This window comes from Cydia amplana, chromosome 20 (assembly GCF_948474715.1).
Source record: "Cydia amplana chromosome 20, ilCydAmpl1.1, whole genome shotgun sequence".
In the NCBI taxonomy this organism is placed as follows: Eukaryota; Metazoa; Arthropoda; class Insecta; order Lepidoptera; family Tortricidae; genus Cydia; species Cydia amplana.
This window is the reverse complement of record NC_086088.1, coordinates 483,583-509,185: the sequence shown is the minus strand read 5'-3', so window position 1 is coordinate 509,185 and position 25,603 is coordinate 483,583. Positions and strand designations below refer to the sequence as shown.

The 25,603-nt window shown below is 36.8% G+C and overlaps 1 protein-coding gene across 1 annotated transcript; it reads right to left on the bottom strand.

Annotated features, from left to right (window-relative positions):
* Positions 1–2,399: 2,399 nt before the first annotated feature.
* Positions 2,400–17,749, bottom strand: LOC134657472 (uncharacterized). Its single transcript, XM_063513039.1, has 5 exons — positions 17,008–17,749; positions 15,584–15,719; positions 5,138–5,340; positions 3,615–3,775; positions 2,400–2,534 (listed from the first exon to the last, which is right to left on the bottom strand). The coding sequence occupies exons 1-5, from the start codon at positions 17,734–17,736 to the stop codon at positions 2,426–2,428; spliced, it is 1,338 nt and encodes a 445-aa protein (XP_063369109.1). The 5' UTR covers positions 17,737–17,749; the 3' UTR covers positions 2,400–2,425.
* Positions 17,750–25,603: the final 7,854 nt, after the last annotated feature.

Below are 25,603 nucleotides of genomic sequence, written 5' to 3'. Positions count from 1 at the left end.
GTAAAAGCGGTGCGAGACTGGCACCTTTTTACATGTAATGTTTTTGATGGGATCTCATCTCTTTTTGTAGACAGTCCTTCTTTTCGGGTACTCATACCCATACTATGTATACACATATCATATTTAAACACATCTTCATTCATACTCACATCGTACATCGTTGTGTTCCTTTACTTTACCTACTATTTTTATGAACTGCAACAGTAACTTTGTAATATCATATATTTATATAGGATTACAAACTTACTTATGCAGTTCTTAGATCTTTAAAACGTGACTGATACTGCAATATTTTTAGGTTTTCTATGGCTTGATAAGCTAAAAACAACTTATGTTTAAAATTTGAAACTTGTGGGTATGCTAGAAGTATGAGATCGAGAATGATGATCGGTGAGTGTATAAGTGTGTCAGTGTCGAAACTAAGGAACTTTGACGTACAATAATTCTTAAACTACAAGTTCAGATTTAATGTTTTTGAGAATGTATCAGCATGTTGAGCCCTATATGTCACTGAAAATTCAGGGTTCTAGCTTCAGCCAGCACAAAATTACAGGACGTCGTAAATGGCCTGAATCGCTTCCAGAAAAGGATGGTACGGCCGTGCCTCTTTGTTTTGCTCGACTTGGCGGGGGCACTGCCGTGCCGCCAGATACATTAAACTTAGGGCACTTCTAATAAACAATCACAAAACAAATAAAATGTTTTGATTCAAACTCTCATAAGTTTATGTGCAAATGTTCAAATATTTTCAATGTAGTATCACGATCTTTCATCATTCGGGTCCCAATATATTGATGACATTTTTATCTGTCCGCCGGATTACCGCAGCTGATCGATGTTCCATTACTGGGCGTAAGGCACGGGGTCATATAAAATGTGTAACGGCGGCGTATATCATCCGTGACAGCTGAGGGATTTGGGTTGTAAATGTCCAATAGTTTTATGGGACGCCATCTAAGTAGAATTCGAGTTTTTAACATATTTAAGAGAAATGGTGAAATGCTGCCCCAAATGGTGGGAAAATGCCGATGACAGGGTCGAGTGGAGGAAACGAGGGGAGGCCTTTGCCCAGCATTGGGACACCAAATAAGCAAGAAGAAAAAAGAAAATTATATAGGGCGAGTCCAACGTTGCCTTTTTACGAAATTGTGTTCGCCGCTTAGAAATTAATGTTAAAGTCTATCTTCTAATACTTTTATGTCCAATCAGACACATTAATAATCTAATTATCTTCACTTTGAGTAACGAGTTTGAAACATTTCGAAGTTTTGAATTGACTCCGAACGGATTAACTGTACAACTTTATGATTAGAAATTGAAACAACCGTATTACGATATACATATTTAATAGATTTGTTAACATTACTAAAGTCTGTCTTGCGTCCGTCCATCACAGACTGTAGCAAAACCCAACATCATAATAATTATATTTTAATAAGAATTTAACGTAATTATGGCACTCCAACACTGTCGCTTGCCAAATCAGTACGAGAACAGGTTTAACTGAGACGGACTCTAGGGTTTCCTTATAAATGTATAAAAATAGATACAGTTAAGCAACTCCCTATAATACGAGTAACTATACAATTAGTATTTTAATACTGAAACTTAAAAGATAGCAAAAATTACTACTTAATGTAATACAATAGGTAGTTAAGCGCTTCAAATGTAATATTCAAATTAGACCTTTATCATATACTCGATATTCATTAATTAGTTTCAAATATAATCAATAAGTCCTTAATAATACTAAAATAAGTTTGGTTTTGAAGCTACACTTAATTTGTTCATTATACTTGGTCAACCAGATCTTGACAGTAGAAATAAGACGGCAAATTTGAAAAATGTAGGCGCGAAGGGATATCGTCCCATAGAAAATTTGATTTCGCGCCTTTTTTTTACTGACAAGATTTGGTTGACCAGCTATATTTCTTACGATCACTTTCGAGATTTTCCCACTCTTCCCACAGAAATTTTACCTTCCTTATAACTAGGTAATTGTTCTTATGTATCCCCTCCTACTTGCATTCATATTGCCCAACCACGCATAACAGGAGTAAAGGTGACATTCGGATGTCAACTGTAGCTGGATTGTCCTGGATTACTGTGGTGGCAATGGCATTGTCATTGGTAATGAGGCAACGAAACGTCACTGTTTTTATAAAGGAATTTGACAGATACAGCAGCAGCACCCACGTCGCAGCAGTAGCCTCCACAGCAATGCAGCTTCAGTAAAAACATCCGCATGTCACTTTAACAGCTATTGAAATTTCATTTCATTGTTTAGCGATAAATTAATATTCACATTGGTTTTCCATAGCTCTAACTAACTGTCATGCGCGGGGGTGTAGTTCTAACACAGGCGTTTTACTCAGTAGACATGTAAGTAGTTAATACAATTTCTTCAATTGCCTGATATTGATGATCATTGTGTGCGTACAGGCACAGGTATGCTGGATGGGGTCTGGTAGTATCGCGGGGGCTCGTTGAGGGTGGTAGCGCCCACCACCCCTCCGCCGGCCACAAGAAGTAATCTGTAACATTATGGTATCTTTATAAAAACATAACTTCAATGAGAAAAAATGTTATTTTGATTTTGCCAAGAGATATATAATTTATCACTATCTTATAAGCCTCATATACAACTGACGAATTTCTATCAAGTTTTTGCTTGAAAATTATATAATAAATTACGACTTCTCCAAACCAATTGATTACGTGGAAACTATGTTCAAATCTAAATAACTACAGTCTGATAATCTATTTGACACCTTAAAAACATCGCTGAAACCAAAATAAAAACAATGAGTTGGTTTACCGATACTGAATTTACTTAATTGCTGATTTAGCTACCTTGAAGCTTGGAGTGCCACAAGGTTCCATTAGGGTTGCCAACTATTTTTTGGTGGAATATAGTATTTTCCAGAATAAGGCATCAAAAATATAGTACATTTCAAAAAAATATAGTACTTTTAGATAAAATACTATACATCAGTGTAATACAGGGGGTCTCTGACCATAGGGCTTTAAATCCAGGGCTTGATTCTACTCGCTAAACTGAGCTACTTTTATTATGGCACCAACCCCGAAATCTCTAAAATATTTTTTTACTTTTTCATACAGTTTAGCTGATCAGATGTCGACGTTTTCTATGGAAAAGGCAAAAAAATTTCCCCGATTTTAGGGTTTGTCCCACAGTAAAAGTAGCTCAGTTTAGCGAGTAAAATCAAGCCCTGGATTTAAAGCCCTATGGTCAGAGACACCGAATACGTTTAATCGGAAATATAGTATTTTAGCGTACTATATATTTTTCCAAAAATATATAGTACAGAGAGCCAAAATATAGTACAATACTAAGTACGGTTGGCAACCCTAGTTCCATCGTACGACCTTTTCTCTTTCTATACACTAATTAATGATCGTATTGTGTGAAAGATAAAATTTCTTATTGAATATATCAAAACGTTTTTTAAATTAAGGCTCGACATCTGTACATTCTATTCATCTATGTTCATAGCCACAACGTTGGCTGACCGACGCAGAATCAAGCTGAGTCGCAGTTTTTAAAATGATGTTTATCATTAATGTAATCTTAATATTTTGTAAAGGTTTACCTTCGCCGTTTATGATGCCGGAGCAAAGACGCTATGCTTGTAAAGCCGCGTTCACCGCGGCGCGGGTAGCCGAGCGCGAGGCGCCCGTCGCTGCGTTTGCGCACGCCCACATTGTGGACGCCGCCGGCGCAGGACACCGATAGTGTGTACGCGTGGTTTGGCTGCAATAAATAAAAAATTGGGCAATGCTTTAGGCTTAGTACAGTCGCCATCAGATATATCGCAGCAGTCAATGTGCTGAAAAATATCTAAACATGAACTTTAACGTTTTGATAATAGACGTTTTGTTCAGATATTTATAACACCCTGGTCGCTCCGATGTATCTGATAGCTACTGTACAAGAGTCCCCGGGTACTGATCTACGGATCCCTACAATACTTTGACGCCTAGACATCGCATCCGTCGGGAAATGCGTTCCGTTTGAGGCACATGTGTGATTTGCGCTAATTACACAACCGTCACGCGAGCACTAGCCATTCACGGGCCGACTTTAGTCCTTAGCTAGCTTTTGGTGAAGTGGATGTGGTGAGCTAGATGTAAGATTTAGGTATACTTAATAACAAGTGTGTGTTAGCGATAGCGTAAGAAGAACAATACTCATTTGTTTCCCTTCAACGCTAGAGATTCTAATATGCCAAATGGAAAATTTTAATCTTTAGTTTTTTTAGGAAAAATAGGAAATTTGCGCAGAGATTCACACATCTTTAAATTGGACATTTCCTTAAATTTTTTTTGCGAAATTGTCCATTTCAAACTTTTAGGAAACTTTCCGCGAGTTCTACATCTGTAGTATGAAAACGTCAAAGTTTTCATTTATTTTTACTCTGAGCAAACTGCTGTTAAGCTGTACAACGAACAGGCATCTTTATCGTCATCTCGTCGCCGTCAGCCGTCGGCAATCACGTTCCGACAAGTCTAATTGGATCCACCATCATGTCTCACGCGCCATTGCCGGCTTACGAGGGTTATTTATTATGTTATTGTATTTACTGAAACCTGCATGACCATTTCATAACATAACTTTGACGATAAAGAGGAAAACCCACCTCACCCTGTAGTGCCTCGTATTTGGGGTGAGACGGGTTTTCATACAAAGGTGATTTTGGAAGATTGTTGGATCGATTTTTTTTTATGCGTATTACTATAGCTCCATTTTAAATTGGAATACATTATTTTTGTAGCAGTAGCTTTAAAATCCCTTCTCACCCCCCTCTCAAACCTTCTCTCCCCATTCATAACCCACCTCTCCCCGCGAAACCTACTCACCCCATTTTACGGTAATACAAAATAATGAATAGTGAATACATTTTTAACCTCGCGCCTCACGCCCATGTGACGGTAGCGAAACGGCCAAGCTACATATTTTGACTAAGGTGAAGTTAGAAGCTTGGCTCTACAAGAGATCTGATAACTTTTTGACAGTGCTGATAACTTTTATGGTTTCATCTTGGCAACATTTGACATGAAAATGTTTTTGGTAATGGTGTGGTGGTTACGTGTTCATTTTCAACTGGCTGCGTACCTGACTTGACGGCCTCAGCAGGAAAACCCCATCAGGTTCACCCCTTAGCAAATCTTCGGCCTCGCTCCTAGAGACCTGCATGTAGTAAGGCTCATTCTCGACCGGCACGGGCAGCGGGCGGCCGGCCATGTTGTTCGTCCATTCTGCTGGGGGTTCTTCAGGCTTCCGAGGTTCCAGGGCTTCGGAGGTTTCTTCGTTCGTTTCTGGAACGGGAAAAGTTCAAAATAAAACATTCGGTCAATGTGGATAAGACCGTCTATAAGCTCTTCGTCGATTCTAATTCTTGCGTTTGCACACATACCGTAAAATGAGATGTCGTAGGGCGCGCGGGGAGATTTGGATGGAATTTTACAAAAATAATGTATTCCAATTTAAAATGGAGCTATAGTAATACTCATAATAAAAAAAAACGATCCAACAATCTTCCAAAATCACCTTTGTATGAAATTCCATCTCACCCCAATTACGAGGGACTACGGGATAAGGTGGGATTTCCTGTTTATCGTCAGAGTTATGAAATGGAACTACCCAAAATAAAATAAAAACTAAAATACAAACGTCCGGAACACTTATTATATGCAGCATTCAGTTTTGCCCCTACTCATCCCATTTTACGGTACTCCTCTTACTGAAGGTCGGTAGAGCAGGAGCGAAGATCTTCCTTTCTGTTCTTGCCCTACGCTGGTCTTCCAAACCAAAAATGTTATACGAGTATGCTAGTCTCCTCCTCATTTACCTTATTGTGATTTTCTAGAGAATCAGGCTTGTTTATTAAATAGAAATATCTGGGTGACCGAGCTTCGCTCGGAAAACATATAAAAACTCGAAAATGCGCGTTTTCCCAGAGATAAGACCTAGCTAGATCGATTTCTCGCCCCCGAAAACCCCTATAATAGTAAATTTCATTGAAATCGTTAGAGCCGTTTCCGAGATCCTCGAAATATATATATATATATATATATAAATAAATAAATATATAAATAAACAAGAATTGCTCGTTTAAAGGTATTAGATATCGTGTGTGTTTTTTTTTTTAATTTTGAGGATAGATTATATAACAAGTTAATTTTGACAAATTTAACTTTCAGGTATCACTTCCAGGTTGTCTTATGCACAGAGTTAAATTAGTTCGACTTCTAGGTGAGTATTACCTGCGATGACATCGGTAAGGCAGTGCAGCATCCGACACCAGCAGAACGCGCATGATTCAGCTGCGCGCGCGCACAGATTACGCGTCAGAGCGCAGGCCACTCGCCACCAGCACACCGACATTGTCACATGGTTATGCCCATAAAGGCCAATAAGGTTTTAATAAAAACATCTTTCAGGAACTTTTCGACAGTCCGGTTAGAGTCTATGAACCTTTCCTTGTTTAGACTCGCACGCCGTGGTTAGGCTTTTACTTGGTTTCAGAGGGCCTACCACGAAAAACGAAAATTGAAATTTCATTATCTACACCTCTCTGTCGAAAGAATACTGTCTTCCGTATTCTTAGTATAGAGAGGCGGATAACGAAATTTCTACTTTCGTTTTTCCCTATACATAGGCTATCAGTTCATACAGTCAGCAGCAGAATTTGCTAAGCGGGCGAGGTGTTCAAAATTACCTTGACACGCTATTATTCTCTTAACAATAAAGTCGCGACAAGATTATTTTGAACACCTGGCCCGCTTAGAAACTTCTGCTGCTGCATGACTGTAGCTGTAGCGTACGTCCCGGACGTTTTGAGTCGTGAAATAGGCTGTTTATTGACATCAAAAAATGTTTAAACGACTGTGTAAAAACTGACTTGAAAAAGTTTTATGCTAGGAGCAGGAATCGGCAACACATCAGCAACACTTGTTAATTAAGTTAACAACAGTTCATGGCAAGAACATTTGGCCTATCTATACGATGAATGCCAGATTCTGCTACAAGCAATATATTGGTACACTAATATCACAACCATTAAGTGTCTCATATAAGTGTATCACGCGATCTTTATTTTAAGCTACTTCATTTGTATTAAACCTATATAAATCGCGTATTAAAGCTATATAAATCGGTAGCTACCTACTGAAAATTGTCTCATTACAAATGTACAAATTCATGCGAACTTTCGTAGGCACATCACAGCACTCACCGTGAAGGTCAAATCTAACTTCATTAATGCATTAGGCTTGTTTCGGCGACAGACAGGCAGACACTCCCTAAATAACTTTACTGTCAGGCGACAACCCTCAACAGTTGACTTTTATTATTGGGGTAAATTTTAGCTCGTGTCAAAAAAACGAGTTTATAACATTCGTTTATTTTTGTTTGATATAAAAACTTGACATATTTTGTTGGATATTGCATTTTTAGGGTTCCGTAGCCAAATGGCAAAAAACGGAACCCTTATAGATTCGTCATGTCTGTCTGTCTGTCTGTCCGTCTGTCCGTCTGTCTGTCCGTCCGTATGTCACAGCCACTTTTCTCCGAAACTATAAGAACTATACTGTTGAAACTTGGTAAGTAGATGTATTCTGTGAACCGCATTAAGATTTTCAGAAAAAAATAGAAAAAAAACAATACATTTTTGGGGTTCCCCATACTTCGAACTGAAACTCAAAAAATTTTTTTTCATCAAACCCATACGTGTGGGGTATCTATGGATAGGTCTTCAAAAATGATATTGAGGTTTCTAATATCATTTTTTTCTAAACTGAATAGTTTGCGCAAGAGACACTTCCAAAGTGGTAAAATGTGTGTCCCCCCCCCTGTAACTTCTAAAATAAGAGAATGATAAAACTAAAAAAAATATATGATGTACATTACCATGTAAACTTCCACCGAAAATTGGTTTGAACGAGATCTAGTAAGTAGTTTTTTTTTAATACGTCATAAATCGCCTAAATACGGAACCCTTCATGGGCGAGTCCGACTCGCACTTGGCCGCTTTTTTCGGTATTATTTTATTTATTTTGCTCAGCGGATTAACATAGCGGAGCAATGAAGGAGGCTTATTCTAATTGTTACAACAGAGGGGCTATCGCGAAAACCGTTTTTCGCAAATTGCGGGGATCTTTCTCTTTTACTCCAATGAAGGCGTAATTAGAGTGACAGAGAAAAATGCCCGCAATTTGCGAACTTCGATTTTCGCGGTTATAGCCCAGGTTTTGGATCAGTTAGTTAAGAAACGGTCACGTGACTTCGTCCCCTTTTCTCGTGGAGATGTTACTAGTATTGTAACATTGTGTCTTCTTGTGCCACCAAGAGTTGTGTCTGTTTGTGCAATCATGGCAAATCTCAGTATTTTTTATTTATTTATCGCACAGATATCTGAACATATAAATGTTTGTACACATTTTTCCCTATATCAACGGACTAAGAAGCAATAGTATATTTATATGTACACGTTTGTTTGACATCGACTGACATAAATTAGCGACTACATCACGACAGTGACATCACCGAGCATCACAAATAACACTTGTGTCTGATTGACTTGAGTGAATCACAGGCATATACAGTCAGCAGCAGAAGTAGCTAGGCGGGCGAGGTGTTCAAAATTACCTTGACACGCTCCTATTCTCTTAACAATAAAGTCGCGTCAAGATCATTTTGAACAACTCACCCGCTTAGCAACTTCTGCTGCTGACTGTACCTACTATTATCTATGTTTTGTGATATAGGAGGCATACGAGCAGATTGCCTGGAAGTAAGCAATTTTTCCCTTGCATTAACGCATTCACTGCCAGGGGGCGTGGCCTAGGAATAAACTTGTATGACGGTCGACGCACATGTGCGTCGGGGGCAGTAAATGCATTAAAACTAACATTTCAATTTCTGTGCCAAGCCATCTCCTATTTTATATTTTTTACAATTTTCGTCGTGATTTCTTCATTATTTATTCCGATATTTCGATATGGATCCTCTTAAATTCTTACCCTATTGAAATTCGGTCCGATATTCCGGTATTTCGGAATTCCGGCATCCATGCTCTGTATCTACCTAATAAAAAGGAGCTGACACAAATAACTGCGCCATGTAAAAGAGCGCACCGCCAACAAACTGTTGTACAGTTTGGCGAAATTTTTGTTACTGTTTATGTATGTGTTTTTATATAACAATAAATTTAAAAAAATGTAAAACTCTTCCGACTCATCATCGGTAACTTGCGAAAAGTTATTTGTGTCACAGATAAGACTAGGTGCTCATGGACGCAATTCAAGATATTTATAGTTAGCTCGTGACATTGCTCTCTGTGTAAACATATGTAGGTACGTATGAAATTTCCTTCTGTGTCTGTATTTAATCAAACTATGGGCTGAGTGTGCAATACCTGGAATTGATTTTTATTTATATTTATTTTTCATTCTTTTTAATGATATAGAAGGCAAATGAGCAAACCAAACGGCTACCTAAACTATAACATTTTAAAATATATCGGTTAAATGGATCATTGGATCAGTTTTACTTTACATAAATACAATAAGAAATAAGTACGTGTAAATGAGATACCTAAGTACCTACTATATTTTATTCAGCAATTTTATCAAAACACATCTCAAGTTTAAATCAGGTTGGCCTGTACCTACTACATAATACAAATCAGCGACACAATTAACCATAATTGGACCTTATACCATCGTAATAAGATTTAAAATAATCAGATAACATTTACGACAGCACCGTAATGCAAAGTTCAATGACCCCTCCCCCCTCTTCCGGTTACAGTACAAACTACGATTTTGTACGACGTAGACGCGTTGTGTTTCGTTTGGCGTGTTATGTAACTTATGTAATAACATTTATCATTTATTATGAGTTTAAGACAACTAACCAGGTTTAGGTTAGTAAATTTTGTTTTATTTTATTTTATCTTTATGTTATATGACAAAAAAATTGTGACTGGATAACCTATCTTGCTTTAAGTGCTTTTTTCATTGGCAGTCTAATTTTTAGTGTTTCGTACAAAAACGTAAAACGTCTTCGGCTTTATATTTACCTACTTACTATCACTATAAGAATTTCTACATTTTATACAATCGATAAATATTTAATTTTAAAAGTATTTGCCCAGGTACGCTACCACATACGTTGCCATCCGTTCCGGGTCCGTTCCGAGCGCGTCACGGATCGCGCCAGTGGTGCCATCTGTCCGTGGGGACTACTCCGTCGGTAAAAATTTGTTTGCGCAGCAATCCAGAGTGTTTTGGTAAGTTTTTGCATGTGCTAATTACGAGATATTGCTTGATAAAATGGCTTTACAAAGTTTTTTTTATTCTAAAATGTAAGTACATACCTACCTACTGAACCCTATTTGAACTGCTAAACTACTGCTGTTTTCCAGTTGCTTAAATTTCGGTGAACGAAAACATCGTGAGGAATACTGCATAATCTGCGACAGAAGCTCAAGCGTGTATGGTCAAATAACACGATGGTCGATGGCGCTTGTTATAGTTCGTAGATTTGAAACAGGCCCCGAACGGCTTATCCTTTGTCTATTGTTAAGTAAATCGGCACGTGCCAGTCCCTACATAAAAAACCGGTCAAGTGCGAGTCGGACTCGCGCACGGAAGGTTCCGCACCATCAACAAAAAATAGAGCAAAAAAAATCGTGTTTGTTGTATGGGAGCCCCCCTTAAATATTTATTTTATTTTATTTTTAGTATTTGTTGTTATAGCGGCAACATCACAACAACATCATTTGTGAAAATTTCAACAGTCTAGCTATCGCGGTTCTTGAGATACAGCCTGGTGAAAGACGGACGGACGGACGGACAGCGAAGTCCGTTTTTTACCCTTTGGGTACAGAACCCTAAAAATGGTCCCGTCACTTTAACTGGTTATTGAATTACATACGTTTGGAGCAGGGACGAAGGTGTATGTATTGAAACACCTTAAGTGTGATAGTATATAAGAACATTAAGAAGGTTTATGTTACGGTAAACCCTCAATAGGAAGCCCACAATCAACCCTCTTAAACAATAGGAATATGCTTGTTCCCAGTACCCAGTAGTGGGACATACATGTATAGGCATCGTAGGCATAGTAGGTACCTTATTTATTAGCCTCTATACACTACGCTCTATACATACTTCAAAAAATGAAGTTCTAAACTTTCCGACTGCTTTTGCAAAAGCTCAGGTACCTATTCATTAAAATGTTAGCAATTTTTCTCTATGTCCGTAAAAAGTAAGCTAAACAGTAGCGCCTGAAATAAAAAGGGTTCCTTTTGTACCCTTTTGGTACGGAACCCTAAAAACGATCCTAAAGTTAGAAATGGCGAGCCATCCATATAAAATGTGTCGCACCAGTGCCACGCCACGAGTTTACACCTAATATAGATACTAGTACGAGCAAGATGCAAAAAAAGTAATTTACGCACACGCTAGCGAATATGTCAGTGTCAAATCTATTCTGTGCTCGTGGTAAGGCTAAATATATATTTACAGTTATTATTTCTTTGTTTTTAACCGACTTCCAAATCTAAAAGGAGGAGGTTATCAATTCGGTTGTATGTTTTTTTTATTTTTTATTTTTTTTTTATTTTTTTTTTATTTTTTTTTATGTTTATTACTCCATATCTCCGTCATTACTGGACCGATTTTGAAAATTCTTTTTTTGATTGTATGTATATGCATACAGATTGGTCCCGTTTTTGTCAAAACCCAGTTCTGATGATGGGATCCATGAGGAATCGAGGGAACTCCTCAAATCTTAAAGGCATACATATAGTGATTTTTGTGTTTTTATCAACAAATCAAGCATATACATTCAGAAACGTGACATTTGATGAAGTGGAACTGCTGATGATGATCAGAACAGAACTCTTCAACGACGCATAGTTCACGTTTGGCGATTTGTCCTCTTCGTTATGTTTGTTAAGCAAGTTAAGTTTTTAAGTCACATTTTTGTCAAGCTCGAGTTCTGATGATGGGATCCACGAGGAATCGAGGGAACTCCTCAAATCTTAAAGGTGTGCGTATAGAGATTTTTGTATTTTCATCAGAAAATCAAGCATTTTTATTAAAAACTGTCGCATTTGATAAAGTGGAACTGCTGATGATATCAGAACAGAACTCTTCAACGACCCATAGTTCACGTTTGGCGATTTGTCCTCTTCGTTATGTTTGTTAAGCAAGTTTAGTTTTTAAGCCACATTTCTGTCAAGCTCGAGTTCTGATGATGAGATCCATAAGGAATCGAGGGAACTCCTCAAATCTTAAAGGCATACATATAGTGATTGTTGTGTTTTAATCAACAAATCAAGCATATACATTTAAAAAGTAACATTTGAGGAAGTGTAACTGCTGATGATGACCAGAACGAAACTCTTTAACGACGCATAGCTCGCGTTTGGCGATTTTTTCTTTTCGTTATGTTTGTTAAGCAAGTTAGGTTTTTAAGCCATATTTATGTCAAGCTCAAGTTCTGAACATGGGATCCATGAGAAATCGAGGGAACTCCTCAAATCTTAAAGGCACACGTATAGAATTTTCTGTATTTTCATCATAAAATAAAGCATTAACATTAAAAACTGTCGCATTTGATGAACTGGAACTGCTGATGTTGATCAGAACAGAACTCTTCAACGATGCATAGTACATGTTTGGTGATTTCGAATTTCGACTTTGACTTGGACTGGGACCCGGACTCGGATCCAGATCCGGACTCGTACCCGGATCCGGTTCGGACCCGGACCTGGACCTGGACTCGGACTCGGACCTGGACTAGACCCGGACTCGGACCCGGACTCGGACACAGACCCGACGACCTTGACCCGGAAAATCACTATGATACCTAAACTAAATAAACCACTATGAGTACCTACCATAAAATGTAGGTATAAAGTATGATGAGGCCAAACCCCTCCCGCTCAAACCCCCGTACACCGCACCGCATGCGCCGTTAAGTGGGTTAGGTTAGGTTTGAACTGCTATCCTCACAGAACCGAACAAAAGTGGGTTAGGTTAGGTTAGAACTGCGAGCCTTACAGAAACGAAATGCTTCCTTTTCTACATAGCGCACCATCTACAATAATCTTTCACCGGGCCGCATAGAAGTCGGTTTTTTTTTCTTACAAATTATTAAACAATATTGTCAAAATGTAAAACAACAAAACAATAAGGTAAAAATGAGTTGCCAAGTTATATTTCACGACTCAAAGGACCAAACTTTGTCATTTATCCACAAAACGTCACTTTACATTATCGCGTCACGTTAGTGCAGCACAACTGCAGTCCCGAGTGCGACTAACACCAACAAACATGCTGACGGACAGACACTTTTATTCTATTTACTAAAGTAATGAGACAGTTTTGTAGTGAGGGGACATGGCTAGTTATCGATGTTTATTTGTAGGTTGGGTGTTAAAGTCAAAGAGATCCAAAATCACAATAAATTATTATACTCTAGAGTCTGCCTGTGACCACGGGCGTAATGACACGTTCAAAACGTCAGGCCAAATAATAAACGTAATTAAGTCCCGATTCAGTTTTATAAATTATAAATTACATGTAAATTAATACCTAAACATAACACTCCTGTGTTATTTTATTTCGGGCGGCGTGAATAAATTAAATATTCTGAGACATTCTATAAAAAATTAACTTATTCCCACAGTAAACTCAATAAGGCTTGTATTGTAAAACCAATTCATACCCATCACTTATACAAACCAACTTACCAAAACTTACATAGGCACGGTGACTTTACTTAATTCTTACTAAATTAAAGGGTAGAGACTTATTCGTTCTGTGTCTATAAATATCGACAGTTTTTATCGATACAACACGCCACCTCGGCGCGCACAGCCCTACAGCACATGTTGTCCACATGAGTAGACTTTTTACAAAACGACACTATGAGAAAGTGGAAGTGTCGTAATAATGTTAAAATTCTGCTATGAACGACAATTAAATAATTGCATTTTATTGAATGTGTTGAAGACAAATTATTACCTCGGGATCCTATGATCCCTTTTATTAGAAGATTAAGACACAAAATAGTTCTTAAGTAGGCAAAGACATTTTGACATTTGACACTACTCCCGACCTTACAATGTTAGGTACTTACTAATTGTTACAATTTGTGTAATTACATTATTTTTTTTCTGGCTAGGTCAATTAGGACAAATAAATTTTATCCGATTAAATTCCGTTGTCTAAAAATAATGTTGTAAAAGTCACTTGTAAGATTTGTCCTTCGGGAGCTTTGGTCAGCTTTCGTCTATTTACTCAAAGCTTAGCGGCACCTGTCCGAGTTTGAATTGTTAATATTATTAATTTGGACTGCAAATTGACACAAGGACGACTCGGTTTGCCTTTTTTTAACAAATTTAAAACACAAAGATACCATAATTATATTTTATTCGATTCTTTCCCTCTCTCTTTAATTGACTTAAAAAAGTAGGAGATTCCCAAGTCGTCGGGATCCTTGTTTTCTTAACTTTTTTCATATATTTCTCGAATTCAGGAGCCTACTGTTATCACGCCAGGATTTAAAGATGGGATTCTGGAGATAACGAAGGAACTTTTCAAATAATTACCTACTCGTATAGGCACACCGATTGTGAATATTGTGATTCATGTGGTGTTCGATCACGGAAAACATCGAGCATCAACCCAATATTTCTCTTGCCCCATCTAATCTTAAAAAGAATATTATAAATAATTTTAGTTCTCTAGAAATGTTCTTTATACAATAAAAAGAAATTTGATAACTGGTATCGGATGAAGAGAGACAAATTGAAATTTTAAACGAATTGCATTCTTGCATCATGAGATCTATTAATATCGATACCTACCTACCCGAGCAAACGAAAGAAATAATTTATCCACGAATGTAGAAATCTGTAATATAGAGGCCCAACGGAGCCGACATGTCTCATTGATAAATTCTTCTTATAAACACTCTTAAAACATTATTTTTGTTCTTTTAAACATTGTATGTACCCTATTCTTGGAAATAAAGTATTGATTGATTGATTGAAATATGTAGATTAAAAAATAAAATAAAAGAATGTATAAAGTGGTTCGAAAAGAGGAATGTTGAACGTTGCGATGGTTTCAAGGCATGCTTGTTAAACAAACTTTACCACTGAATGAAATGAAATTCGTGCGTGAGATGCGGGCCAATCACCAAGACGTCAAGGTCGTATCAAAACGAGTTCAAAACCATAACAAATAGTTATTACAGTACATATGGTGCTACTTTTCCGAACTAGTGCGGGAAATAGCTTTTTCCGTGCGTATTTCGAAAGTTTAAAGTGCCATATGTACTGTAAAACGTTGTACGATACACGTGCGAATAGGTAATTCGCAACTCGTGTCGATTTAAAACACTCCCTTCGGTCGTGTTTTAATTTATCGCCACTCTTTTCGAATTTCTTTTTTTCAGTACTTGTATCGTAAATAACTATACTAGAATCGTCCCTACCTCCTGTCCTATTTTTCTGCCGACCCTACCTCAGGTACCTACCTCGCCGCATCCCGAAGTTCTCGAAAAGGTTCATGATGTACTGAAGCAGGGAGTCCTCTTTCAGCGCCACGTCGCAGTACTGGTGGTCCCTTTCCACCTGAATGGGCTCTAAGTAGTCTTCCACTGGAATCTGCACCTACAAGACAAGGTTTTATGGTATAGTTTATAATGACGTCAGCTTTTCGTCTCAGTATAACCCTTTCTTCTAATATTAGTGCGATAAAGAGACAGGTAGCCTTTCATTGTCGTGGCGCAAACGATTGGCATCTTGCCTAGGCCCACCGGGGACCGAATAAATATGAGAGTTCGTTATAAGGATCCATGTACCTAATACAGTTCCTGCTATTATTGTACTATTCACATATTAAAGGGGATTTTTTTAATCATACCTCTATTTAAATACATTTTGCGAACGTTCGTAAATTCTATTCGTGTTCAGTTTCCCTAAAATTAATGAAATGAAATTGAAATTCATTATGACAAATGACAATCAATTCATTCCGCACGTCGGCATTTAACCGACTCGGCAATATATGGCATTAAGCTGTCTTCACATTGGATGCGATCCAACCCGCACGCTTGTTCGTACCTACTATGTAGCTACGAGTATGTAGTGTTGTGTTCCTGGGGGTGAGTAAGGTTTCCAGTGTTCCTTTGGGTACAAAGGGCTACTATTTGCCCCTCCTGACAAGGCCCATAGACAGCTGTGGCCGAATATCACGCGGAACGCACCTTCGTGTTATAGGTAATACTAACTAGAGCGGCAGGATTCGGATCAGTGTGATAACCGCGTAAACAGGGCTCGTTCAGAGTTAGCTTAACTTTGTTAGGAAGTTCTGTTTGTGGGTACACGTGTGCGAAACGAGGCTTATGTTGCCTCTGGCTAATTTTTTTGCAAGTTTTTGTTACTTTTCGACTGAAGTTTTCTCTGCGGATGTTATCAAGAGGACTCTAAAGATTCAAAACTTAATGGTCCGCACCAAGGATCTCTAATATTTTGCATTGATTTTGTAACTTCAAAGTCAGACAATGAAAGTTTAATGGAAAATAAAATATCGGAACAACTTTGCAAGATGGCCCTGGGGTATTCCCGAAAAATGTCGGGACAGACAACGTTTGTTAACTTAGCTTTAAATTATATACCTAATACAGATTTTAGCAGATTATTAATATGCTCGTCATGTCTCCAACAAAGTTTTCCTTTTAGAGAAATGCCCCCCAAATGCCAAATGCCACCCTAACATTTCAAAATCCAGTCGAAAATCCAGAGCCAGGCCTAAAAGTGGTGTCAAAATATAGAAGGAGCGGCAGTTATCCGAAGGCAATGGAAGCCTGTGCCAAGTGGAAGAAAAATAAGGGAAAGCTGACTCGACCCGAGAAAGAAAATGTACAAGACTTATACATTTTATACAATATTTTCTTACCCGATCTTTTTCCGCACCTTCTACCGGCCGAACGGCGTGTACAGAATCGTACATATTTGCAGCCACTTCCACGTCGCCATTCTCGTAGAAATTCCCATCAGTTTCCTTCTTTTGTTCATCGACAACCTCAACTGCTTCCTTAGCATCTTCCTTAACTTCTGCGTCTTCGTTCTTCTTAAAGAATGGTAATTTGAACGATTGGAATAGTTCTTGAATCATAACTTTGTAAGGTTTCTGAGTTTGATCTCTTTTCTCTTCTTCGGTTTTTTCTTTTTCTACGTCAGTGTAACACAAATCTTCGTACAGATGATCTTCTACAGCAGATTCACTCACTTCTTCAGGAGTTGTCATTGATTTGTATTTCGTTTTAGCTTCTGGTATTCTGAACGTTTTCTGAATATAGTATCTGCTGTTAGTTTTTACTGAATAATATCCTCTATCGTTGTGATTTTCCGTTTTAGTTTCTTTTGATGAGAACATTGGATACTCGTATGAACTCATTCTAAAGAATCTTCTAGGCTTTTTTGGGGTACCAGAGTCCATTGGTAAATAAGAACTGAATATCCTATCATTTTTCTTATCTTGGTTTCTGTACAGAAAACTTTTAGCTGGTACAATTTTCTTGAGAATTTCTTCGACAGAGCTGGTTGTAGTGATTTCTTCTCTGGTTCTCCTCACGTTTACTGTTTGGTACTGGTCTTCTAAAGATGTGTATGCTTTTTCTGACATTTTGTGTAGTAAAGTGGTTTCACTTTATGATTCTTAATGTTCTGTAACAAAGATTGAACTATACAGTACAATGTAAAAAGTATATATGTACATTGAAATCAAAACAATTATTGCGTTCGAGCTATAGATTTCTATTAGTTTGTACGTGGTTTGTACCAAATTAATTAACTGTGGCCGTGTCGTTTCTTACTACACTTGACTTACTACTAAATAAATATTTTATTTGTGCCTCTATTTTACATAGTTAATATAATTCCTTGAACCAACATCTCATGTTTATCCTCGCGATCTTCAACGAGACTTGTAAATAAAGCAACTTATCTAGAGGGTTGTCAACTGGTTGTCAAATATCTAAACTAAACTAAAAAGTTTGAAAAAATATATATTTCCATATATTTATTTTATGACATTAGGACCAATATTAAGACTATCAAAATTAGAGCATTATGCAAACTTAAATTTACTCTTTTTACTTTTTACATACTTTTATAAGCCCTATATTCCAGTCGTTCCGATTATGTGAGTTCGTGTCTCACCTAATCAAATATTTGTACGGATATTATCAATGTATCTAATTATGTATTTGTATGTAGCTGTTGTACTTTTAGAGACACGTAGGTATATCGTCGAATAGTGCCCATAATACAAGCTTAATTTGCTTAGTTTGGAGCTAGATATATGTGTAAGATTGTCCCCAAATGTTTATTTTGTTATTTGTTATTCACCGTCTAACCCTACTTAAGCAAACATATCGTGTGTACAAGTTTGGTTAAGTTATTTCTGCACCGATTGTGCCCTTCAAATGTGTGTTTAACTTGGCAGACGTCGTCAATGATTTTCATAAGACGTCTAGCTATCATTGAATTAAAGAGGTCAACATACTGGCGTCTGTTGAACCGTTTTATTGTAAGTAAATATTAGATTTTCAATAAAAATACGTTTTTTAAAATACGACTTTTTGACTCTTTAGGGCAAACGTTCGCTACGTGCCTCCCTAAAGTAAATAACAGACAGTAAGTACCTTCAGAAGTATTCACACCATCTTAGGTAAGGTGCATATTATATTGGCGTCACTTCGAAAGCGGGGTAATTTTGAAAATGGGAAATATCTATAAAACCAGAAGAACTATATACTTTAGCAAGTTTAGCAACATTACTCAAACTCAAACTCAAAATATACTTTATTCATGTAGGCCTAGCAACAAGCACTTATGAATCATTGACATAAATATTATCTTAAGCTAATTATCAGAGCAATTTACTGATGTTATTATTCCATAATAATATTGGATTATTATACAAATCAAATTTAACACAAATTTAAGCATTTCACAAAAGGATCGTCAAACATGAAAAAAATTGTATAAAAAAATACTAGTCTAGAATGTTTCTAGAATAAAATCTAAATGTCAAATAAATAAAAAAAGCAAAAGAAGTACATACATCGGAATATCAATTTCTTCATCATTAATCAAATACACCTAATAAATAAATAATCATTTCGAATAACAATTAATCCCACGTTGTTTTATCATTCATGTAGTCTTGTGTGGTATAATAAGCTTTAGAAATAAGTTTACGCTTTACATAATCCTTAAATTTATTAATAGATAATTCAGTAATATGGTTTGGAAGTTTATTATAAAATCTTACACAATTACCCATGAATGATTTTTTTATTTTATGGAGCCGAGTGAAGGGCACTGCGAGCTTATGTTTCTTTCTAGTATTAATATTATGAATTTCACATTTTTTTCTAAAATTTACAATATTTTTATGTATATACAGAATATTTTCATAAATGTATTGACAGTGCACTGTCATTATGTCAATTTCCTTAAATTTATCTCTAAGTGAGTCTCTATGGTTCATTTTGTATATTGCTCGAATAGCCCTCTTCTGCTGTACAAAAATGGTATTTATCTCTGAAGCACCACCTGCTGCAACGCTTGCCAAGCCATATTGCTTACTGTTGCTGTAAATTATCCCGCTTTCGAAGTTAATAATATATCCAAGTGCACCTTTAAATAGATCGTGCCGCCTATAATAGTTTGTTTTTTTAGCATTAGAAAAAAGTTAAACAATCATGACGTGTATTTTTATTGAAAAACACTTCTGAAAAATAAGTCACGGCAAATATGTATCAATTATGAATCATATACGATTATTTACGTTCTTTTGCTTTCATAAGTAATTTAAGTACTGACTTTTAAAAAGCGTTTTACAAAATTAAAAGACACGTCAAGATCGCGTAGTCTTTTTCTAATGCTAAAAAAACGAACTATACTATATTTTGATGACGGTCTGACCTAGTGGGTAGTGACACTAGTGACCCTGCCTCTAAAGCCGCGGTCCTGGGTTCGAATCCCAGTAAGGGCATTTATTTGTGTGATTAGCACAGATATTTGTTCCTGAGTCTTGGTTGTTTTCTATGTATTTATGTATTTGTATATTATACAAATACATAAATTATTATTTGTATATATCGTTGTCTGAGTACCCAGAACACAAGCCTTCTTGAGCTTATTGTGGGACTTAGTCAATTTGTGTAAGAATACTAAGAATGTCCTATAATATTTATTTATTATTATTATTTATTTATTTATATAGCATACAAGCGTAGTAGCGTACTCTATACTTTACTTGAAGTTACGCTTAAGACGAAACAGGAGCTGATATTTAAATATTTTAGGTAAATATACCCGTCTCGCTAACGGAAGCGGCTCCTAAAACTAGTGCGATAAGGACAAGGCGAAAAATCCTGCGTAAAAATCTCAAAAATCGAGGTTTCGTACTCGACTGTTTCCTCCTCCAAAACTTAACCAATCGTAACCAAATTTGGAAATCTAAATGATTATGAAATTATCTGTGTCGGATCGTTTTGCTTTTTTTGGCTAATTGATATCAGTTTTGAATACCACGCCTCTCATTGCGGCATAGTCAATTAGGCAATTTTGGCCATTTTTGAAGGGCTCTAGCGCCTTAAAAAACAAAAATATCAAAAAAAGCAAAACGGTCCGACACAAATATTGATAATATTAATCTGTGTTGAAAAAATCATTGCTCTAGCTTCAAAACCCACGGTGGAAACAGTCGAGTACGTTTGTATGGAGAAATGACCACTCCTGTTGGCTCTTAATCGCACGCGACGACACAGTTGGTTACAAAGTTAGCGAATTAGAATTTCGCTCGATTGTCAAGTAGTCAAAGTCAGAAAGCTCCAAATAAAAAAATACACTGAAATACTTATTACGTGCACTGTGCAGTTATTTGATAGAGTTGTATTTAGATGAATCTTTTATAAAAATCTTGGAACATAATCTTGGAAAACATTGGCATGCCTCTGGAAGTAAGAAGCCCAAGTATGAACCAAGTTAAATTGAAAGCGGACGAATAAAAATGCCTACTTAGCATTCAGGAGGCAGGGTAAACTCTGTACCTTAAGGTGAACGCTCACATGTCCCCACGGTATTCATCCGGAGTCGGAACTTGTGAGGCCTAGTAACATGTGCAGTTTACAAACGTAAGTAGTAAGATTGACTACCTACCGGTTTGTACGAATGAATGTGTATTTGAAATAAAAGTTAAAAAATAGTTGCTCTTCCAGATTGAAATGAGACTAATCTCAATGACAACGCCTAGTACCTCAAGTCAAGGCTCTTCCAAATTTTAATAAAATTGGGTTCTTGCTTAGATTCTGTTTTGCACCAGCAACCGCCCGCGTAGATGAGCGTTAACCTTTAACGTAAATTGAATCTCAATCAAGACGTCCTTACTCCTAGCAACATTCAAAAGGAATCTCAATTACATACCAGTCGACATAAGGTTCAATTTGAGATATCGAGTAAGTTTATATACGACGTTAATACTCAAGCAGCATAATATTAAATTGCAGCCAACTTCTCACTGATTTAACTTAGTTGAAAAAGAGTTATGAAGTTAGTCGCGAGCTGAATAGAACATTGTTTTGCTTATTGTTCCTGTACTTACTGAGTAAGCGAGAACTGAGGTTTAATAACGTTTTCCAATTTAGCTGGAATTCGCTTTAGTACGTTATTTTTAAAGACATTTTTAACCGACTTCAATTTAAACTGTTGTGAGACATACTATTAACATTTTGAATAATTTTACGGTTTCAAACAAGTGAGTCTAAACCGTAAAATTATTCAACGACTTCAATTTCATAGAAGGAGGAGGTTCTGTATTCGGTTGTGGCTATTTTTTCTATGTACGTTCACCGATTATTCCGACATCTGTAGTCCGATTTGAGTAAGTATTTTTTTGTTTGATAGGAGCTACCTCCAAGTTGGTCCCATATTAATTTGGTTCTGTTCTGATGATGGGATCCATGAGGAATTGAGGGAACTCCTCAATTTTTAAAGGCACATGCATGGTAATTTGGGTGTTTTCTTAGGCAACTCGAGCATTTTCTCCCGAAAACCACCAATTTTGATGATTGTTTTGATGATAATAATGATGATTTTTTTTAAATTTAGTATGTTCATATCTTTAATGGTAGAAAGTAGTAAGTTATTAAACGAAAGTCTAATGAAGTATATATGTTGCCCATTATTGTTGGGTTGCCTTTCGCGAAGAATTTCGTGGACTCAAATTGGGAAGCCCGGTAAAAACTAATCGAAGATGGGTCCAGAATGCTCTCAATTATGGTCCAAAATTAACTCCAATATATCTTCTGTTAACAGTTAACTAACGTATGATTCACTTCATTTACCTATGTTACCCATCATTCTAGTGGTACCTAATAGTACGTACCAATATGAATGCTTGATGTTATAGAGCAGCGGTCGGCAACCCGCGGCCCGCGGGCCGCATGCGGCCCGTGAACCTGTCACTTGCGGCCCACGAGCCTCCCTGGCTATTTTGTATGTAATATTGACAAACGACAATGTCTGACAAAGTCATAAAAATTAACAAAGTGCGGCCCGCGTCACCTACGTTAGCTAATAGCTACTATGTGGCCCTTGGCTGCTAAAAGGTTGCCGACCGCTGTTATAGAGGGCATAATAATATAAAACTAGATTAGTCACGTATTAGGTCACAGACACTCTTAGTCCCGCCTAAGGGAATGGGGAATTTACTAACTAACAATATGACATAAAAATATGTTTTTATTGTTTTTACAAACTCATCTATTCAAAACTTTCCCTGAAAGCCTACCGCGAAACACGAAAACTAAAATTTCGTTATCTGCCTCTCCGATATCGCTTGAATATGCAAGAGTGATAGAGAGGCAGATAATGTAATTTTGATTTTCGAGTTTCGCGGTAGACCCTGGACTATGGGCGGTATGGGCGACCTATCTGTTGAAACTTAATATGGTTAGGTGCCGTAACACCACCGTACTCAACTATAGTCCCGTACTTACGTACTACAACTATGGTTCACTATTTCAATATTAAATTAAAAAATAAATAAATTGATTTTATTTCAGGCAAGCAACCATATAAAACACACAAAGTGATATACAATAAATACAAAAAAATACCTATAAAATGTAAAAAAAGACTAAAATGTAAAAAGTAAAATTAAATAAATTAATTAAGTATCAATAACAACGTTGTTTATGGGCGTTTTTTTTTTAAGTTGTCCCCTACACTTTTTTTTTCAAATTTGGGATTTTTTATGTTATTTCTACTCAGAATCACGAGCTCTTTCTATCCCTTATGATGAAAACGCCCTTATGATTATGTCTGTGTTTTTCTTTAATATATAAAAAGATTTAGTTTTAGAACTACGACATTCAAACAATACAATAGGAAGTCACACCTGAAAAAATATATTCGAATTGCATAATTTTGGACCATAAAGTTAGCTTTTGGACTATAATATGGCGATTTTACTGTAGGTACCTATATAAATTGCAGCTTCCATAACTCTGATGGGATGTTGCAAAAAATTTCGAAACTTTCCACATGGAAAAATCCCAATATTAACTTAGAACTTTTGACAAACTTTCCGCAACTTCATGAGTTTAGTATTGAGTATCTTAATTCGTATTAGGTAACTCCACTTACCAGATAAATAAATACTCATACACGCCTCACAAATCACGAAACAGTACATGTAATACTTCCACTAAAACAATTTTTGTATTTTATATAGGTACTATCCACAGAATATACAAGTTTTTATACTTTCAAACACTTTTTGCCAACAAAACTGGCAACATACAGATTGATAGGCGAAGTATAAAACCCGACTTTATAACCAATTTGTTTAAAGAACCACAGAAAATGAACGAGCGACTTTACCGAACAGATTTTAGCAATATTTTTAGCTATGATTGACACGTCACAAATATGGGTATGAAACATGCGCGTGCGTCTCGACGGAGAGAATGAGACAATTAGACTCGATTAGCGGTCCGTTTCATATTCGCAGGACATTTGTCTCGGCTGGGCTTGTCCCTGGTGTAACTTAGCCTCATAGCGACATTCAAATTTTACAAAATTGATCTTATTTTGACATCACTGTAAGAAGGAGTTGCATTGCGAAATAGATATCTACTTAACCAAAATTTGGTCAGATAGTATTTTGAATAAGTAACAGTGGCAAAGATCTAAGTGAGAATTAAGTTTTATGAACGCCCCGCCAATCATAGGTGAGCAGAGATGCCAAGATGCCAAGAGCGACAGAGAGACATTACCGTTTTGTTAGCTACAGCGCCTATGGCGCAAGCGATTGGCATTTTGGCTAGGCTCTCCGGTAACTGCTAAAATCGCAACGAATGCGCTTGCGCAGGTCACAGGTTCAAGTCTGTTGCGACAGCGACCGAGAGACCCTAACTAAGGCCCTATGGTATGGCAAATGGAATCAGTCATAATTGTGACCTCAAACTGTATACACTTTGAATTTTCTTGTTGAGCTTATATTTCTTAAATTAAGGGTACCTAGAGAGCGTCTACCATGAAAATTGAAATATCTCTCTATCACTCTTACATACTTGAGCGATAAACAGACAAAAAATGAAATTCCGATTTTCGATTTGCGCGGGTCTACTCCACCCTCAGGACAGACAAATTAGAACGTAAATTTGTCTAGCGCTCTAAAGTTACTTTAAGGTACCTATATCGCCTTGAAAACTCCTGAAATATAAACACAAGAACAGGCCAGCAAATTAGACTTTTTAAGCCTGTCCAAGTGTCCACAGATAATATAATATGCAGGCGTCGGGCTGCCTCGTAGATGCATAAATATCATTAATATCTAAATAACTAGAGTCGGATTAAGATAACTCTGTATGACATTTGCAATGACAAAGTGTGGCAATGTCATTAATGTAAAATTTCTGTGAAAATAGGATGTTTACAAAGTTTATTTTAATCTCTATGATATTTTACACAATAACAAAACACACTTATACACATTAAAACTAAAGTAAACCTAGCTTAACCTATAGATGGTGGCTATATTATATGTACAAATATCTCCTATGTTTTCAATGACTCTCCCTGACAAATACGAACGAAAAGTCAAGCGATCATGCGAACATGATATTGCAGAGTAACATATTATTGCAGGTGACTGTACATTATTTAAATTTCTAATAATAAATACGTAATAGATACTCAAGATAGGCGAACCTCTGCTATATCATATTTTCTGTGCAGGCTGTGAATCGGTAAGCCGACGTAATCAACTACTTTCGTAATCAGAATTATTTAGACGTCATTAAACGCGAGGGGGATCTACGCAGTGGGTTATCCAATCCCCCTGTGAAAACCCCTATTCGGTTTGAAAGACCTATCCAACGACACCTTACACCATAGGATGAAGCAAAACAGCACTTTAAAGGTCAAAACGACGAAAAAACTTTTTTTTTTCATTATTTTGGTTTGATTGATTT

Bases quoted from the DNA above. Each gene is read 5' to 3' on its own strand.
- LOC134657472 (XM_063513039.1), bottom strand. From the start codon at position 17,736: ATGTCAGAAAAAGCATACACATCTTTAGAAGACCAGTACCAAACAGTA. The intron at 15,720-17,007 runs GTAAGAAAATAT...CTTGTCTTGTAG, and splicing joins AAGGTGCGGAAAAAGATCGG to GTGCAGATTCCAGTGGAAGA. The intron at 5,341-15,583 runs GTAGGTACCTGA...TTCCCGTTCCAG, and splicing joins GAACTTCGGGATGCGGCGAG to AAACGAACGAAGAAACCTCC.